The sequence below is a fragment of the Pelophylax lessonae genome (genome assembly GCF_965119305.1).
Source record: "Pelophylax lessonae genome assembly, chromosome: 6".
Lineage (NCBI taxonomy): Eukaryota > Metazoa > Chordata > Amphibia > Anura > Ranidae > Pelophylax > Pelophylax lessonae.
Genome location: NC_138773.1, coordinates 295,352,148 through 295,369,905, shown reverse-complemented (window position 1 = coordinate 295,369,905; position 17,758 = coordinate 295,352,148). Strand labels below are relative to the sequence as shown.

The following is a 17,758-nucleotide window of genomic DNA, read 5'->3' as shown; positions in this document are numbered from 1 at the left end:
AGATCAGTTCACATATCGCAGTGTGAACTGTCAATTCGGACATGAACACCCATGCGATCCGATTCTGGTGTGAATCCAAAAAAGGGTCCTGTGCCACTTTGGTCCGAATGCGATGCAAATTCAGCCATACAATCTGCAATGAATTTGCAACGAATCTGCCATGAATTCGCAACGCACAGACATCGCATGTGATTTGCAGAGCAGTGCCCTCCGATTCACATGCAATGTCTGTCATCACATATGTGTGAACTGGCACTGACCATGCTAGGTAGACTTTTATTGATTTTATTAGATGGTTTCCCTCTCTCCAATGACCTTCTGAATGTGTACTTCTGTTTCGGCCTGCATAAGGTGAAGTTATTCTTCTTTAGCTTATCTAGAAAAATGGCAGTTGAACCCTACTGACTGCTGGGGCGCCACTTACCTTTTGTCTCCTACCAGCACATATAAATTACCCATTGTGGGGGCGGGGTTAGCGAGTTATTTCCAGTTAAGGATGAGATCTATCGAGAATTTTCAATTGCCTTACAATTTTAGCAAAAATTTGAAGATTTAATTGAAATTTCCCAGTTTTGGAGAGATGCATTAAAGTCAGCGGAGAAGGTAAAATTTAGGTGGTTTGTGGTTTATACTGGTGTAGTACACATGGCCCCCTGAGGGTTATTGGAAACTAAAATGTAACTGTCCTGGCCCATCATTTCTTTTTTTAGTCATTATTTTTAAACTGAACTCTGCAGCCTTAACTGTGCATAAAAAAGTAAGGCCCCTTTCACACGGGACGATCAGATCCGTCTGTCAGTTTTTCAGGCGGACCTGATCGGATGCTCCATGCATCCCTATGGGGCAGCGGATGTCAGCGGAGACATCTCCGCTGACACCCGCTGCTATCCGATCCGATCCTGACCACTCCGTCACCCTAAGGGTCCTTTCACACGGTGCGGTCCATTCTCTGCTCAGTGGGGGATCGATCCGCCGATCCCCGCTGAGCAGGCGGATGACAGCTCCCTCTCCGCTCTGTGTGCAGAGACGGAGCTGTCAGATCCCCGCTGCTCTCTATGACGGAAATCGGATGAGAATGGACCGCCTGTCCGTTCTCATCCGATCCAATCCACTGGACGGATGGAAAATAGGTTTTCCATCCGTCCGGATTTCACGGACCGGATCGGAATCGGACGGCAGTGGGTGTCAGTGGACATGTCACCGCTGCATAGGGATGCATGGAAGATCCGATCTGATCCGCCTAAAAACTGACAGGTGGATCTTATTGTGTGAAAGGGGCCTTACCTTTTTATTTCCCGTACTTGTAGCAAGTCCTGTACTCTGTGTTGTAACTGATTACTTCCAATTCTCTGCAAACCTGCATCTCCACAACAGTAAAAGCTGTTTAAAGCTGCAGCAGCTTGACCCTGCCTTCATTTTATGTCTGAACATCTATAGTCCTCATCAATCCCCTCTTATTCTTGATCTGTACACTTGTTGCCTGCCTCTCACAGGTATTAATTTTCTCTGCAATCAAGCATATTGTTACTAATCCTACTATAAAATAACACATCCTCGGCATCCCTTTAGATGTGCATGGTCAAGCAACTGATCAGCTAAAGTCTGCAGCGACCTTAGAAGAACATGCATGTCTAAAGGAATGCTGGGTTTTTTTTTTTTTTTTTTTTTTTTTTAAGAAGGGGCAGACTTTTGAAAAGTTCCAGCCAGGGTGCCGTGAAGGGATTTTTGCTGGAGCCTCCCATTAAACTTGGAATACATTTCAGCAGTCAGACCCAGTGATGACATCACTAGTTCTAAAAAGAATTATTAAAAACAAAATTATTTTATTGTAGCACTGCCCCCTAGGGGACTGCTGAGAACTACACTTTCTGGAATCCCCTGGGTTACCCTTAGCAATGGACAGCAGATAACAGCGTTAAAAGTTATTGACTCAATCAATAATCAATCCAGGGGATGTTGGTTTTTGTGGTTTTATTGAGAACTTGGATAGGAGATGGGATGAGTGGGATACTCCAACTATTAACTATTTACAGTCTGAGGGATAGCTTACTGTAGAATGTGACAAGGCCTCTGCTTCACCGAAAGATAGTTTGAAAGGTTCCTGTTTTAATTATTCTCTTCAGGGTTCTGAAACTGGCACCCACTTTTCTCTCACTACCGGTGTGCTGACACCGGTCCGCTAACCCTAGCTTCTGGAGTTGTCCCCTTCCTGGCAGACCACTGGGCAAGTTCCTCTGTACTCACGGACACTGTTTTTCCAGAGTCACCGTCAGTGGCGGCCCGTGCATAGGGGGCGCCGGAGCGCCGCCCCCCCCCTTAAAAAAAAGAAAAAAAAAATAGAAAAAAAAAATGAAAAAACAAAGTTTTGAAAAAAAAAAAAAAAAATTGGGTTCGCAGGCCTATGCACGCGGCCTAGTGGATATGGGGGGGGGGGGTGGGGTTTACGACCCAGAAGAGTCGCCGATTGGCTGCCTTCTGGGGGCGTAACCTGGGCGCAGCATAAAGCGCTGAGCCACCCCCACCTTTGTGATATCCTGGCTGTGATTGGTCCAGTCTCCAGCCTGGACCAATCATCATCCAGGACATCGCTGACTCGCAATGTGGGCGGTGCCGGTGCGTGCGTCAGTCACGCACCGTCATCGCCCATCTCCTTCCCGCCGCCCGGACCGGAACTGAAGACAGAAGACTGAAGAGGAGGACGTCCGCTCGTCTCGGTTCCCGGAATCCCGCCATCCCGCCGCCGTCAGAAGGTAAGTGATTGAAGCCGGCCTGTACCATCACCTGTGCCATGCCTATGCCATCCCCTGTGCCATCCCCTGTGCCATCCCCTGTGCCATCCCCTGTGCCATCCCTATGCCATCACCTGTGCCATGCCTATGCCATCACCTGTGCCATGCCTATGCCATCACCTGTGCCATGCCTATGCCATCACCTGTGCCATGTCTATGCCATCACCTGTGCCATCACCTGTGCCATGCCATCACCTGTGCCATGCCTATGCCATCACCTGTGCCATGCCTATGCCATCACCTGTGCCATCACCTGTGCCATGCCTATGCCATCACCTGTGCCATGCCTATGCCATCACCTGTGCCATGCCTATGCCATCACCTGTGCCATGCCTATGCCATCACCTGTGTCATCACCTGTGCCATGCCTATGCCATCACCTGTGCCATGCCTATGCCATCACCTGTGCCATCACCTGTGCCATGCCTATGCCATCACCTGTGCCATGCCTATGCCATCACCTGTGCCATGCCTATGCCATCACATGTGCCATGCCTATGCCATCACCTGTACCATCACCTGTGCCATGCCTATGCCATCACCTGTGCCATCACCTGTGCCATGCCTATGCCATCACCTGTGCCATGCCTATACCATGACCTCAAAGTCATGCAATTTTTTTACCGCGTTTTTTGCCGCGAAGCAATACCTATTACATTTTTCTTTTTGCGCCCCCCCCCCAAAAATTTTGAGCACCAGCTGCCACTGGTCACCGTTGCCTCCAAACTCCACTTGTCAGCATCCACTGGACCTCTGCGTTCAGCAACACCTTCAGGGTCACCAGGCCGACTGCCTGTGACCTCCTTTCCCAGCTGCAGAAGGAGAAACGGCCGTACTCTCCTTCTGGGAATTTGCTTTCTGCCCAAAGACACCCTGTCACATGTGCCCTTGACTTTTATAGCCTATCCCAGGATGTACCACTGTCTGTGCCAACCCACTGGGACAGCTACAAAGCCTGTGTGTCGCTGGCTGGGTTTCCTCCACTGTCCAACAGCCCCCCCCCCTGGACACAGTGGGGACACTCCCTCAGACCAAGTAAATCACACATGGATACATGCAACAGGCATAACTAACAATCAGGCTCCCCTGATAAGCAGATGGAGATACTAGGCTTTACCTACCTAGGAGGGTGCTACATTAGTAAAATGTTTCAATCTGTTTTATTAGGAATTTCCAAAAGAGGTAAAAAAAGAAGATACAGCTTACAGATATAATGTAAGAATGTTACTGAGGAGGGTTACAAAACCAGGGCCAGGGAGAATTCTTTCATTGGTCTCAAGAACAACATAATCCTATTTTGACCATAAGCTGTATGTAATACAAAGCAAATGATTATATAGATCCCACAACAAGCAATATTCCGTTACATTGAACATTTTTAATTGCATGTTGATGGGGTGGGGGATGGGGGGATATAGAAATATTTTATATTCCCACTCCTAGTTTATGCTCTAATTTTTTTATTCTCTTGCAGACCAATATTGGCTCCATTCTGGCTTCGGTGAACCCCTACAAGCAGATTGCTGGGTTGTACGATGAGAGCGCCATGGACTTGTATAGCCGACACCACTTTGGGGAGCTGCCACCCCACATCTTTGCCATCGCCAACGAGTGTTATCGCTGCCTGTGGAAGAGACATGACAGTCAGTGTGTGCTCATCAGGTATGTGCAAATGTTCACACCTTTTATTGTTTTATCAGTTTATTTTATGAGCTAGCTATGCCTAGATAAAAGGATATTTAATCCTATTTACTCAAGAAGCTAACAAACATAATAAATGACTAACTAATCCCTTTCACTTCTTAACCGCTTACCGACCGGGCGCCGTAGTTTTACAGCGGCAGGTCGGCTTTGTCCCGCGAAATGACATAGCTGTACGTCACTTCGCGGGGCCGATGGTGGGGGCGCGCACTGATTGGCCATAGGGGAAGCCAGTCAGTGGGTTAAGCGGCCGCGATGTCTACCAAGCACCTGCGATTGCTCCCCGTGGAGACAGAACGCCGGTCTGCCATTGTAAAAACGGCAGACCACTGTTCTATCAGTAATGAACACAGGGATCCTGTGTTCCTCCTATTAAGGAACACTGGTCTCTGTGTTCATTCAGCAAGCCCACCCCCTCACAGTTAGAAAGCACCCCCTAGGGACACATTTAACCCTTTGATCGCCCCTGGTGTTAACGCCTTCCCTGTCAGTGCCAGTACAGTAACAGTGCATTTTTTTTTAGCACTGATTACTGTAGTAATGTCACTGGTCCACCCCCCCCCTCCCCAAAAGTGTCAAAAATGTCAGTCAGGTGTCCGATCTGTCCGCCGCAATGTCGCAGTCCTGCTAAAAATCGCTGATTGCCACCATTACTAGTGAAAAAATGCCCAGGTGTGAATGCAACCTAAAATCTGGAAACTGGTTTCTATGCAGAGTTGCACCATATTTTGCACTCTCCAGTTTTAGTAAATAACCCCCAATGTTTCATTAACCCCTTGGCATTGGTCGTACACAAATATGTGGCCTATCGGTGCCTGGTGCTTGGCGCAGAGGGGCTACATATTTGTGTGAATTTCTGCCAAAACAGCTGTGCCAAGAGCAGGCGCGCTGCGTGCTCCCAACACTGTTACCAGCGCCTAACTGAAAGTCAGGAACATGGCACATCTTTGCATGCTCAAGGACAGGGACGTTTTTGAACTTCCACGCTTCCCTTCTTTGTGCATACATATGTCCGAGGAAACTCACACATGTGCGGATGTGCTTCAGGGCCATCGGGATTAGAGTTGAGCGGACACCTGGATGTCCGTGTTCGGCGGGTTCGGCCGAACTTGAAAAAAAAGTCCGGGTCCGTGTCCCGGACTTTTTCTGAACTTTACCCGGACACCGAACCCCATTGAAGTCAATGGGGACCCGAACTTTCAGGCACTAAAATGGCTCTAAAATGCCAATGGAAAGGGCTAGAATGCTGCAAATGGCAACAAAATGTAGTTAAGAGCATGGCAAGTGCTCTTAAAAAAAATTCCCCTTTTTAAATTAATTTTTTAATAGCAGATTAGAACAGCAATCTGTAGTGAAATATAGCTGAACGCTGCACACAACAGACTAATAAAAATAGATTTTTTTCTCCCTCCTCCTCAGTTGGCTCAAGTGAGGGCAAAAAGATTTTTCACTGCACCACCCCCCCACACAGCAAAATCGATGTAGACTGACCCTGCCTAATCTCCAGCCTCGCCCTAAAATGCTCTAATAACTTTCCCTGCCTGCACTCCGACCTGTCCCTGCATTCTTTTCGGACCCAATTTTTCACAGAATCACTGTCTGTCCCTAATCAGCAGCCAGCACGTATGATGTGTGCTCTGTCCCTAAACTACAGCAGAATGACGCGGCGCGCTGGGGCTCTCGAACTTATAAAGACATGGTCACATGCTTCAGATGGCCAATCACAGCTACTAATACGTTAGTAGGCATGGCTGGGATGGCGCACACCAGTTAAACGCTTGTTGATTGGCTGTTGAAAGCCCGCCATTAAAAGCGCGCCATTACATACAAAACAGGAAATAAAATGACCGAACACGGATTTTAAACCCGAACATACAGTAAAGTTTTCGGGTCCGTGTTCGGGTACAAAAAATCCAATTATTCAGTACGAACACGAATAATACAGTCCGTGTTCGCTCAACACTAGTCGGGATCTAAAGCCCTGCAGCACATCTCTGTACATGCAGAATTAAGGAGGGGGATGGGTAGCAGCTGGTCTCAGATGTCAGTCTCACCTAAGCAAGAAAGTGCATCTTCACACAATAGATGTTTAAGAGGATGTTATTTAACCACTTCACCCCTGGAAGGTTTAACCCCTAATGACCAGGTTATTTTTTGCAATTCGGCACTGCGTTGCTTTAACTGACAATTGCGCGGTCGCGCAACGCTGTATCTAAATACAATTGATGTCCTTTTTTCCCCACAAATAGAACTTTCTTTTGGTGATATTTGATCACCTCTGCAGTTTTTCATTTTTGCGCTATAAACAAAAAAATAGCATAAATTTTGGAAAAAAATAAAAAAACAATATTTTTTCTACTTTCTGCTATAAAACATTCCCAATAAAAAAAAAAATGGAAATTTTTTTTTTTATCAGTTTAGACCAATTTGTATTTTGCTACATATTTTTGATAAAAAAAATCCCAAAGAGCATATAATAATTGGTTTGCGCATAAGTTATAGAGTTTACAAATTATGGGATAGAATTATGGACTTTTTTATTTTTTTTATTAGTAATGGCGGCAATCAGCGATTTTTATCCAGACTGCGACATTATGGTGGACAAATCTGACACTTTGCGGGGACCAGTCACATTAATACAGTGATCAGTGCTAAATAATATGCAATGTTACTGTATAAATGACACTGGCAGGGAAGGGGTTAACACCGGGGGTGATCAAGGGGTTAAATGTGTTCCCTATATGTGCTTGCTAACTGTAAGGGGGATGGGTTGAACAGAGGCAGAGAGAGATCGGTGATTTAGCTTAGCTGAATCACGCGATCTTTCCCTGCCTCTCTGACAGGAGAGACTTCTTACATTGTTTACATTTCAGACGACTATGCTGTCAGTTTTGGCGAAGATTGCAGGAGGCCGGTGGCGATCGAGCCCGCTCCTCCCATCGTCTGCCTCCCGCTGTGTCTTTCTCATTTTAGAGGAATTTCCTCTCACTTCCTGTCTTGGCTAAGGGACAGGAAGTGAAGGAAAATCTCCCCAAAAAGAGACACAGATAGCAAACCCTTCCTTACTCCTATTCAAAATTAGCTTTTAGTTCTACTTGCCTTTAGTTCTCCTTTAAGTTTTGGCACATGCTATTGAAGATGTGCTAGGTTTGATTTTATTGAGGCAAATTAGGAGAGGATTTCTCCTCATTTTGAGTAAATTTCCATTAAATTACTGTTTTTGTGTCCAGCACAGGAAGTGAAAGAAAATCTCCCCAATGGAACAAAACAATTGACAGTGGGTAAATCCTTCCCAAATTTTCAAAACCTAAAAGTTGTAGCACCAGATAAACACCAATTTTAAGCTGGGTTCACACTGGTGCTATATTAGACATTGCATTGCACCACACTGCTGTACAGATCACATGCAATGTCGTTTCGATGCGATTTCAGCCATACAAACTGTATGGCTGAAATTGCATTGCATTCAAACTAAAATGGTGCAGGATGACTTTTTTGGTTTGCACTGTAATCGGATCGCACTGGTGTTCACACCTATGTAATCTGGTTCCTGCACCATTTGACAGTTCACACTGCGATCTGCAAACTGATCTTGGGGTGACATTAACTTTACATTGACACCCCCTGTGGGTCGCAGATCTCTTTGTGAACCAGTATGTGATTTAGGTGTGATTTGGGAACTGACACTGAATCACTGGCTTTCCGGCTTCGCACCAGTGTGAACTGGGGCTAAGTGTCCTGGTTTTGCCCAGATTTGTCCCCACTTACCAGCCTAGTCCCCTGCAGTTGCTGGGTGGACTGAGATCAAGCACCAACATATACTGTACAGCAAAAACTGTACAGCATACACTGTACGATATACACTGTACGACATACACTGTACGAAATACACTGTACGGCTTACACTGTAGGGCTTACACTGTACGACATATACTGTACGACATATACTGTACGGCTTATACTGTACGGCTTATACTGTACGGCTTATACTGTACGGCTTATACTGTACGGCTTACACTGTACGGCTTACACTGTACAACATATACTGTACGGCTTACACTGTACGACATACACTGTACGGCTTACACTGTACGGCTTACACTGTACGGCTTACACTGTACGGCTTACACTGTACGACTTACACTGTACGACATATACTGTACGGCTTACACTGTACGGCTTACACTGTACGGCTTACACTGTACGGCTTACACTGTACGACATATACTGTACGACATACTGTACGGCTTACACTGTACGACTTACACTGTACGACTTACACTGTACGACATATACTGTACGACATACTGTACGGCTTACACTGTACGACATACACTGTACGGCTTACACTGTACAGCTTACACTGTACGACATATACTGTACGACTTACACTGTACGGCTTACACTGTACGACATATACTGTACGGCTTACACTGTACGACATACACTGTACGACATATACTGTACGGCTTACACTGTACGACATATACTGTACGGCTTACACTGTACGGCTTACACTGTACGGCTTACACTGTACGACATATACTGTACGGCTTACACTGTACGACATATACTGTACGACATATACTGTACGACATATACTGTACGACATATACTGTACGGCTTACACTGTACGACATATACTGTACGGCTTACACTGTACGACATATACTGTACGACATATACTGTACGACATATACTGTACGACATATACTGTACGGCTTACACTGTACGACATACACTGTACGACATATACTGTACGGCTTACACTGTACGACATATACTGTACGGCTTACACTGTACGGCTTACACTGTACGGCTTACACTGTACGACATATACTGTACGGCTTACACTGTACGACATATACTGTACGACATATACTGTACGACATATACTGTACGACATATACTGTACGACATACACTGTACGACATACACTGTACGGCTTACACTGTACGGCTTACACTGTACGACATATACTGTACGGCTTACACTGTACGACATACACTGTACGACATATACTGTACGACATACACTGTACGGCTTACACTGTATGGCTTACACTGTACGACATATACTGTACGGCTTACACTGTACGACATACACTGTACGACATATACTGTACGACATATACTGTACGGCTTACACTGTACGACATACACTGTACGACATACACTGTACGACATATACTGTACGGCTTACACTGTACGACATATACTGTACGACATATACTGTACGGCTTACACTGTACGACATATACTGTACGACATATACTGTACGACATATACTGTACGACATATACTGTACGGCTTACACTGTACTGTGAGGAAAGGAGCCCAGGCCTGTGTACCGAGGTGAGGAAAGGAGCCCAGGCCTGTGTACCGAGGTGAGGAAAGGAGCCCAGGCCTGTGTACCGGAGGTGAGGAAAGGAGCCCAGGCCTGTGTACCGGGGGAGACACAAAGCCGGAGTGGAGCTCTGAGATCGGACAAAGAGGATAGTACAAAAAACGATCAAGACAAGAAAGCAGCTCCACTAAGTAAGAAAGGACCGGGATTGAGAGAAATTGAGTCTTTCGTTGAGCTTGGATAGATACCAAAGGCAAATTGATCTTGCCTATAAGGTGAGAGGCTAGAGCACTCAGAGGTGACACACAAGGTGAAGGAGATCATAGTCACTTAACTGCATGAGTGAAGCACGGATATAAGCGAGGAACGTATTCACACAAGCCATTTTGGATGTACTCTATATAATTTTTTTCTTTTGGACTATTTCATTTAAATATTTATATTTGAAGGATCACAATTGAATTATTCACAGATATTTTTTCTAGCACCATTTTAATAGAAAATTGCATGGAGCACTTTATTTTGAGCACAATATATATGTGTTTTATTGTTTATGAATCAGATTGAAGACCAACACTGGATTTATAATTTATTTATTGATATCACTGGTAAAGAAGTAGCACTCTGATTTTTATTTATTTATTTATTCATTGATACACACCGTACTCATATATTTATTTATTTTAAGATAATCTCGACATTGATTGATTTTATTAATACATTTGCACTTTCATCACCTAATTATTTAAAAACATAAATATTATATTTATCACGCGGAGCACCTTGAAAGCAAGAATTGTACACATCACTGCCACCAACCCAAATAGAGATCCATTAGAGCCAATCCCTGAAGCGCACCACTACCCTTAGAATTATATCATTTACTGCTTTAGTATCAGTCCCAGTGGCGCTGCAGCAGGGAGTCTCTAGCCACCTCAGACAGCGCAGGGATCACACACACCCCCTGTACGGCTTACACTGTACGACATATACTGTACGGCTTACACTGTACGACATATACTGTACGGCTTACACTGTACGACATATACTGTACGGCTTACACTGTACGACATATACTGTACGACATACACTGTACGACATATACTGTACGACATACACTGTACGACATACACTGCACGGCTTACACTGTACTGTAAAACCTATACTGTAGCGCTAGCTGGTAAACTCTTGGCGTTTCTTGTTGCAGTGGAGAGAGCGGAGCTGGCAAAACGGAGAGCACAAAGTTGCTGATGAAATTCTTGTCCTCCATGAGCCAGAACTGCGCGGGAGGCGGAAATCAGACGACCGTGGAAAAAGCCATCATGGAAAGCAGGTCAGATATACCTGGCAGCAAGTTTTATTTTTGGTCTTGTAATTGGTGTATAAAAGGATCAAAGAATGATTGTCTGGCGTGTTGGCCATATTTCTTTGATTACCTTGTTCGCTACAGTAATTGTTTTTACGATTCCATGCTTAGAAAACTAAAAGATCGGCTTTTTAATACGTTTCTATGAGTTTAAAGGGATGAGGTTAGATGTAGACTGCCTCTCAATCGGGCCTGACCAAAGGAAGCAACTAGGATTGAGCTTCAATATTCTCCACCAGTTAATCATGTTGCATTGGGTCTGCAGGCTGGTTTGTTGGTGGCCTAAAGCCTAACTTCTGGTTTTGTGTTACTTTATATAAGCGGCCTTCAAACTGCAGCCCGGAAACTGGATGTTGTCTTTTGCATGAATTTATCCCGCCCTTGGGACACTGCTCTTCCCACTGATATCAGATACTTCCTCCCACTGATGCCAACAATGGGACAAAATTCCTGTGACTGGCACCAACGATTGAGCGCTATTCCTCTTCCTAATACCAAAGATGGGGCACTGTTTACTTCCACTGAACACAATCACCCTAATGTGTGAAGGACAGTAAACTCGCCCCTCAGAGTGCATTTGAAAGGTGGTGAGGAGGGGGGGTGTATCGCCACCTCACTGACTGCTTTAGCCCCTTGAACCCTGCATTAGCATGCAATACCAACATGCATTGCGCATGGCTGCAGGGTGATTGAAGAGAGGTAGAAAAAGCCCTAACCCAATCCTACCAGGCCTGTCCTTCAGATTTCAACCAAGAGGGGGAGCCCTCTACAAACCCCAGGAAAACATGGATATGGGCTCAACCCCTCTGATATTGTTCAAAAAAATGGATCAGAGACTTGCATGACACCTCCCAATTAGAAAAAAACTTTATGTATGCCTTTATTAATAAATAAAAAATGCACAATTACACACAAATAGATAATTGGAAAACCGAAATGTTAAAAACACCTGCTACCATGTTTCCACCTATTATAGCAAACATTGTGAGTTGCAGAGCGGCCCCATTCATTTGGGCGCTACACCCGCCAAAAGCATCAGGGGGGATAATCCCTGCCGCGGCCATTACAACCCCAGCTGCTGCCTCTGCAGCGAAAGGGGGAGCAGTAAAAACATGGCTCAATTGTGGGGTTTTAGTTCCCCTTAGCTGCTAGGAAGAAGGAGCCCTAATGCATGCAAATGATATTGTCTTGCAAACAGAAAAGAAAAAAAAATGACTTCACAAAAAGTACAGTAAGAAACTGGCGTTTAGGCCTCCAGGATTTGAAAACCACATTTACTTTATTGCTTCTTCTTTTACTGGTATCAATTTGTATTAAAGAGAAGTTGTGAGAAGGAGCTACAGTTCCAGGATTGTGTGTCTATGTATTTATATGTGTAGATGTGCGTGTGTGCCTGTGATATATATACACACAGTATCTCACAAAAGTTAGTACACCCCTCAGATTTTTTTAAATATTTTATTATATCTTTTCATGTGACAACACTGAAGAAATGACACTTTTCTACAATGTAAAGTAGTGAGTGTACAGCTTGTAAATTTGCTGTCCCCTCAAAATAACACAACCCACAGCCATTAATGTCTAAACCGCTGGCAACAAAAGTGAGTACACCCCTAAGTCAAAATCTCTAAATTGGGCCCAAAGGGTCAATATTTTGTGTGGCCACCATTATTTTCCAGCACTGCCTTAACCCTCTTGGGCATGGAGTTCACCAGATATTCACAGGTTGCCACTGGAGTCCTCTTCCACTCCTCCATGACGACATCACAGAGTTGGTGGATGTTAAAAACCTTGCGCTCCTCCGCCTTCTGTTTGAGGATGCCCCACAGATGCTCAATAAGGTTTAGGTCTGGAGACATGCTTGGCCAGTCCATTGCCTTTACCCTCAGCTTCTTTAGCAAGGCAGTGGTCATCTTGGAGGTGTGTTTGGGGTCGTTATCATGTTGGAATACTGCCCCGCGGCCCAGTCTCTGAAGGGAGGGGATCCTGCTCTGCTTCAGTATGTCACAGTACATGTTGGCATTCATGGTTCCCTCAATGAACTGTAGCTCCCCAGTGACGCCAGCACTCATGCAACCCCAGACCATGACACTCCCACCACCATACTTGACTCAGAAACACATTTGTACTCCTCACCTGGTTGCTGTCACACGCGCTTGACACCATCTGAACCAAATAAGTTTATCTTGGTTTCATCAGACCACAGGACATGGTCCCTGTAATCCATGTCCTTAGTCTGCTTGTCTTCAGCAAACTGTTTGCAGGCTTTCTTGTGCATCATCTTTAGAAGAGGCTTCCTTCTGGGACGACAGCCATGCAGACCAATTTGATGCAGTGTGTGGCTTATGGTCTGAGCACTGACGGGCTGACCCCCCACCCCTGCAACCTCTGCAGCAATGCTGGCAGCACTCTTATGTCTATTTCTCCAAGACAACCTCTGGATAGGATGCTGAGCACGTGCGACCATGGTGAGACCTGTTCAGAGTGGAACCTGTCCTGTCATTTCTTCAGTGTTGTCACATGAAAAGATATAAAATATTTACAAAAATGAGAGGTGTACTCACTTATGTGAGATACTGTATAAGGGTCCTTTCACACGTGCGATCTGATCTGATCCGCCTGTCAGGTTTTCAGGCGGACCTGATCGGATGCTCCATGCATCCCTATGGGGCAGCAAATGTCAGCGGTGATATCTCCACTGACACCCGCTGCTCTCCCATCCAATCCTGTCCTTGAAATCCGGACGGATGGAAACCCTATTTTCCATCCCTCTGGCGGATCGGATGGGATCAGATGAGAACGGACACGCGGTCCGTTTTAATACGATTCCCCATAGAGGAAACCGGGATCCTGACAGCTCTGTCTGTGCACACAGAGCGAAGACGGAGCTGTCATCCACCTGCTCAGTGGGGATCGGCAGATCGATCCCCCGCTGAGAAGAATGGACCTCGTCGGACGGTGCGCCGTGTGAAAGGACCCTTAGGAGGTGGTTTCCATGTCTCAATGTATAAAATGTGAGAAGGTAGTTTGCATGTCTCAATGTATAGAATATAATAAAGCGGTTTGCATGTTTCAATGTATAGAATATAAGGAGGCTGTTTGCATGTCTCAATGTATAGGGCGCGAGGTAGTTAAAATGTCTGCGGGCCAGGTGCACGTGAATTCATCACGGACACTGACGGGCCGATATTTAGCGGCAGCAACCCGGGTGCGGTAAACGGGCCGTAGGTTGTCAACCCCTGGTAAAGACTATAAGGAGGCGGTTTCCATGTCTCAATGTATAAAATGTGAGGAGGCAGTTTGCATGTTTCAGTGTATAGAATATGAGGTTTGCATGTCTCAATGTATGGAATATGAGGTTTGCATGTCTCAATGTATGGAATATGAGGTTTCCATGTCTCAATGTATGGAATATGAGGTTTGCATGTCTCAATGTATGGAATATGAGGTTTGCATGTCTCAATGTATAGAATATGAGGTTTCCATGTCTCAATGTATAGAATATGAGGTTTGCATGTCTCGATGTTTAGAATATGAGGTTTCCATGTCTCAATGTATAGAATATGAGGTTTGCATGTCTCGATGTTTAGAATATGAGGTTTGCATGTCTCGATGTTTAGAATATGAGGTTTGCATGTCTCGATGTTTAGAATATGAGGTTTCCATGTGTTGATGTATAGAATATGAGGTTTCCATGTCTCAATGTATAGAATATGAAGAGGTGGGTTGCATGTCTCAATGTATAGAATACGAGGTTTGCATGTCTCAATGTATAGAATGAGGTTTGCATGTCTCAGTGTATAGAATATGAAGAGGCGGTTTGTATGTCTCAATGTATACATTAGTGATTAGTGGACGGGAAGCGGAAGATTAGCCTCGGCCTATAGGAAGGGGCATGTGCTTTTATGTCAAATAACTCTTGAAGAGTGTGTATACCATAACTTATATGTGTACATTATTTTGTCTACACTGTGGTTTTGTAAGAATTCCTTCATAGAATTTCCTGGCAGTAAGTCCAGCCTGCAATCATTGTACAAGGCTATCTATTATCTTGCTGGATATTACTTGGGGATGTAATGTGACAAATATTCTCTGCATGGGACATGACTCATAATTTATATAGCTTCCACAATGTATGGAATAGAGGGCGGTTTCTATAAGGTTGTGATGACCGGTTCTATGTCCAGACAAGAAATTATATACAAGTCTACTATATCCTAGTGGAATATGTAAGGTACAGAAAGCCAATCAAAATCTAGCTATAGAAAACTATACAAGCCAATCACAATCACAATCTAGCTATGGAAAACCATACTAACCAATCACAAACTAGATGCAGAAAACCCAGCCAACCACAATCTAGCTGTAAAAAAGACCATGCCAGCCAATCACAATCCGGCAATAGAAAACCATGCATGCCAATTACAATCTGGCAATAGAAGGCTATAACAGGCAGTCAAAATTCAGTTCTAGAAAACCATACCAGCCAACTATTATCTAAGTATAGAAAAACATACCAGTCAATTCCAATCTATCTATTGAAAACCATACAGGCAATCACAATGTAGCTATAAAGAAAAAAAAAAGGAAATATATAAAATAAAACATACCAGCCGCCACAAAAAAACTGGGGAGGTCGGAGAGCACTTATAGTGACTCAAGTGACTCAGCAAATAGGTGTAGATACTCCCTCCCCCCCCTTTCGAGTCACCCCTGGTCTCTGCTCCCTACCCACCTCCAAGCACCTTCCTGTGGTTCCACAATTTACTCACCTCCCAATATAGCCCATTTTACAGAATACAGAAGCAAGAATATTTTTTTGGTGCTAAATGACAATAGGACCCCCGCCCCGGCAACAATAGGACCCCCGCCCCGGCAACAATAGGACCCCCGCCCCGGCAACAATAGGACCCCCGCCCCGGCAACAATAGGACCCCGCCCCGGCGAGAATAGATGGCCGCCCTTGCGAGAATAGATGGCCGGCCTTGCAAGAATAGATGGCCGGCCTTGCAACAATAGATGGCCGCCCCTGCAACAATAGGTCCATCCTAGCAACAATAGATCTTTACCAGCAACAATAGATCTTTACCAGCAACAATAGATCTCCCACCAGCCAGCATCAATACATCCCCAACAAAAATCCCTCCCTCAAGGTAGATCCCTTACAGCAACAATAGATCTCCCCCCAGCAAAAAGAGATCCACCCCAGCAACAATAGACCACTGCTAGCAAAAATAGATCTCCCAGTAGTCCTCATCAATAGACCTTCAAGCAACTAGCAACAATAGACCTCTCTCTCACTGTAGATCCCTCCCAGTAAAAATAGGTCACCCACCAGCAACAATGGAGAAACGCCCTGCTGGCTTTAAATTGCCACTTCCTCAGTTGAGGGTGAAACTGATGTTTTGGCTTCCCTAATTTGCTTGGTCATCAGGTGAGTAAAGTAGAAGGAACCACCGCTGACCTTGAATAGATTTTTTTTTTTTTAAACCAAAGTTTAGTGTCGCTTTAGTAAAAGGGGGTTAATTTTTTACTGATTATTTTATTTGCTTATGGTTTTGTATGCACTGTATATTCTCCACATTCTTGGTTTCCTCTGTGTAATCCTCTGTGTCATCGTTTTCTTTTTTTTTTTTTCCTCCCCAGTCCGATCCTCGAAGCTTTCGGCAATGCCAAGACTGTTTATAACAACAACTCCAGCCGCTTCGGGAAATTCATCCAACTTCACTTCTCCCAGCAAGGACACATCCAAGGTGGCCGCGTGGTGGACTGTATCCTTCTCTGAGAGACGCTTGGGTATTCGCTGTCCTGCTGGATGCCACTTACAGTTTTATTGGCGACCATTTATTCTTCCAGTTGCTGGCAGATGCATTTTGGCAATTCTGTAACTGCTTTTGCAGATCAAGCGTGCCTTTTTTATTTTATTTTTTATTATTCCCTACGCTATTAAACTCAGAACACAGACATAAAAATGTGTTTTGCCTTGGCGCAGATGCAGAACACGGTGTATACAGTATATACAGAAGTGATTAGCTATGTATCATTTTTTCCATTTATGATTTTAGATACATTGTATTAAACACTAACATTTTTTTTTTATTTACTCCACCAAAAACTTTGACTATTAAATTCATATACTAAATTTCATATTGCTGATTCTTAGATGTGGTGACTGCAAGAGTTTCCTTTTTTAGCTTCTTTTTTTTTTCCATTTTTTGGCCTGCAAATCCCACATTCCTTGTTCCTTTGTCTACGCTCATTACGCTAGTTTCGCAACTGTGTCTATGCAGGTACCCATGGTTGCCGCACAGGCTGGATTTCAAACAGGTCTTCCTTTCCATCTCCATTACATGGTGGGAGATGGGATTAGTAGGTTATAGAAGATAACCTTGTTTGTACTTTCAGTGCAGCTCACAGGACGTGACAAGGACATGGTGTTTGTGGCAGTATCAACTGGTATTTTCAGGACTTGTTGAAAATGTTCTTAGCCTAAAAAAAGAAAACTAACACAGCCACCATATAAGGATTGCTAAGCTGAAGTACCTTTTACTCGAGT

The 17,758-nt window shown here is 44.6% G+C and overlaps 1 protein-coding gene across 1 annotated transcript in view; it reads left to right on the top strand.

Annotated features, from left to right (window-relative positions):
* The window catches only part of LOC309558028 (unconventional myosin-X-like), a 299,530-nt gene that overhangs the window by 125,402 nt on the left and 156,370 nt on the right, over positions 1-17,758 (top strand). Inside the window, exons 4-6 of the mRNA XM_082260951.1 lie at positions 4,264-4,451; positions 11,044-11,169; positions 16,849-16,973. Coding sequence (XP_082117077.1) covers positions 4,264-4,451; positions 11,044-11,169; positions 16,849-16,973 — 439 coding nt within the window. The remainder of the gene's footprint in view (positions 1-4,263; positions 4,452-11,043; positions 11,170-16,848; positions 16,974-17,758) is intronic.